This window comes from Carlito syrichta, unplaced genomic scaffold, assembly GCF_000164805.1.
Source record: "Carlito syrichta isolate Samal-C Ts95f unplaced genomic scaffold, Tarsius_syrichta-2.0.1 Scaffold123281, whole genome shotgun sequence".
NCBI classification, from domain to species: domain Eukaryota; kingdom Metazoa; phylum Chordata; class Mammalia; order Primates; family Tarsiidae; genus Carlito; species Carlito syrichta.
The window spans coordinates 44,215-46,697 of record NW_007067377.1 but is presented as its reverse complement, the minus strand read 5'-3'; the positions used below and the strand labels follow the sequence as shown (position 1 = coordinate 46,697).

Here is a 2,483-nt window from a genome sequence, read left to right as displayed (position 1 = left end):
CCCAGCAGGTCGAGGCTGCGGTGGCCGGGAGCAGCCACTGCACTCCAGTCTGGGTGACAGAGTCAGACTCCAACTCAAAAAAAATAAATAAATAAACTGCATCTGTCCGGCCAACTTCTGAGCCTCTGGGTCTTGTCTCTGAGGATGGGCCCCTTCTGCATTCTGGGGAGGCCCAGGCATCCATCCTGCAGACTGGGAGCCCTGAGAAATGCACTTCTCTTCCCCTCTCTCCTCTTCTGATTGCTTCAGGGGAGAAAGAAAGAGTAGCCTGGTGGTCAGGAAGCCAATGAGGCCTGGGTTCAAATCCCAGCACTGTTCCCAGCTGGTGTGACTCCCCTGCCCCCCCGACTTGGCCTTCCTGTTAGTGGAAGGGATATCTGCTAGTTCTTGCCTCACGGATGGTTGTCAGGATTCAATGAGATCATGTAACCCATGCCAGCTTGGCCACTCATTACTTGCACACTAAAATCAACCAGCATGAGATGTAGTGAAAGGAAGGTGATTTTATTCCAAAAGCAGCAGATGAGGAAATGGCCAGGCACAAATAAACCATTTCAGATTTTTAGGCTGAGTGCAAAGGTTTAGAAGGGGAAACTTGGTATGGGGAAACATGCAGGCATGGCACAGGGTGTGTGTCTTGTTCCAATGGCTTATCTTGGGTGGTGCTCCTCCTGGGGCCCTGGTGGGTGTTATCTCTGCTGAAGACAAGCTGTGGATCAATCATCTTGGGACCCAAGTCAGAGGATCCTGCAGTCAGGCTGTCTCAAGATAAGCCCCTGGGAATGCTAAGCAAGCATACAGTCAAAGAAGCCTGCATGGTGCAAGAGAGTGCCTGGTAGTTAAAGGGAGAAAATAAGTTTCTTAAACATGTTTCAAGGTTTAAAATTAAGAAAGAGAGAAAAACCTTTAAAATACATTTTTTTTTTTTTGAGACAGGGCCTCACTGTCACCCAGGCTGGAGTGCAGTGGCACAATCACAGCTCACCACAGCCTCAACCTCCCGGGCTTAGGTAATCCTTCTGCCTCAGCCTCCCGAGTAGCTGGGACTACAGACATATGCCACCATGCCCAGCTACTTTTAAAAATTGTTTTGTAGAGACGAGGTCTCACTATGTTGCCCAGGCTGGTCTCAAACTCCTCGGCTCAAGCAATCCTCCTGTCTCACCCTCCCAAAGTGCTGGGATTATGAGCGTGACCCACTGTGCACAGCCTAAAATATATTTTAAGGCTGAGATACTCAGTTACAATAATGCTCGCTAAGAGCAGACAGACCAGGTGAGCCAGGAGTCTCCGTCTAGGCCACAGGCATCTCCTGAGCACCCGAGTGTCCCTCCCCATCCCTGCAGACCAAACTTCAAAGCCCAGGGTGCTTTTCTGCTCTCTCTCTAGGATTTTCAAAAATGAGAACTTCCTGAAGGCAGTGATGACTCTGGCCAAGAAAACCAAATGCAAGTTGACCATCTGCCCCGAGGAGGAGAACATGGATGACCAGTGGATGCAGGTGTGTGGCCCTGAGCGGCAGGCAGGACGAAGGTCCCTGAGGACCAAAGGACACTTGGGGGACCTGGACTCCTGGGGCTTGGCCTAGTGCCTTGAAGGCCACCCTTCCTTGGATGGACGGGGAGGTAGGAAACTCTTGAGGGTCCCTGCGAAAGGGGGCCCAGGCAAACGGTTCATCTAATATGTGCAGCAGGCCCCCCGGGGTCACCCAGGTGAAAGCCACCAACCTGCTTGAGAACTCTCAGGCAGCCTGGGAAACAATGCAAAGTCAGGAGGTTGGCCCTCAGCGGCCTCCTCGATGACCCTCCCCCCAGGCTGTCCTTCCTGGGCTCGGCCACTCCGCCACCAGACCTGGCCACACCCCTGCTCCAGCACTTTCCATGGCTCCCACGCCTACCGCTCAGTCTGTTTCTGGGACCCTCCCCGGGGCCAGCCTGCTGCGGCACCCAGCCACACTCTACTGACATTCTCTGTTTCCATGCCGGCCCCCCTCAAGTCAGGAACACCCCAAAGACTCACACAGAGTCTCGCCCAGCTCAGCACCCCAGCACCCAGCACTGGGCGGGGCCAGAGGGCAGTTGGTGGGCTGCACTCTGCCGCCTCGCCGCTCCCTCGCTCTGCCTGGGCACTCTACCCTTCCCCGGGGCACCCCCGTGGAGCCTCCTGGGACAGCCTCCCCGTCCCAGCCCCCACCTCCACATCCTGCCGCGAATCCCAGCACAGATGCTCCCCACCCCAGCTTCCCAGTCCCCCCTTCTCCTAACCCCCCAGGCAACACCCCCTTGTCTTTTCTCATCATCCACCTTTCTGAACCGTGGAAAACGGTGAAACTGTGTGACATTGCTGACATGCACCATTTTTCTTTTTTTCTTTTTATTTTTTTGAGTTGGAGTCTCACTCGGTCGCCCAGACTGGAGTGCAGCGGCCGCTCCTGGCCACCGCAGCCTCGACCTGCGGGCTCCGGCGATCCTTCCGCCTCAGCC

General features: G+C 55.1%; 1 protein-coding gene across 1 annotated transcript in view; it reads left to right on the top strand.

Annotated features, from left to right (window-relative positions):
• Positions 1–2,483, top strand: part of PADI4 (peptidyl arginine deiminase 4) — a 41,083-nt gene that overhangs the window by 26,939 nt on the left and 11,661 nt on the right. The window contains exon 9 of the mRNA XM_008048251.1: positions 1,390–1,501. Within this exon, the coding sequence (XP_008046442.1) occupies positions 1,390–1,501 (112 nt within the window). The remainder of the gene's footprint in view (positions 1–1,389; positions 1,502–2,483) is intronic.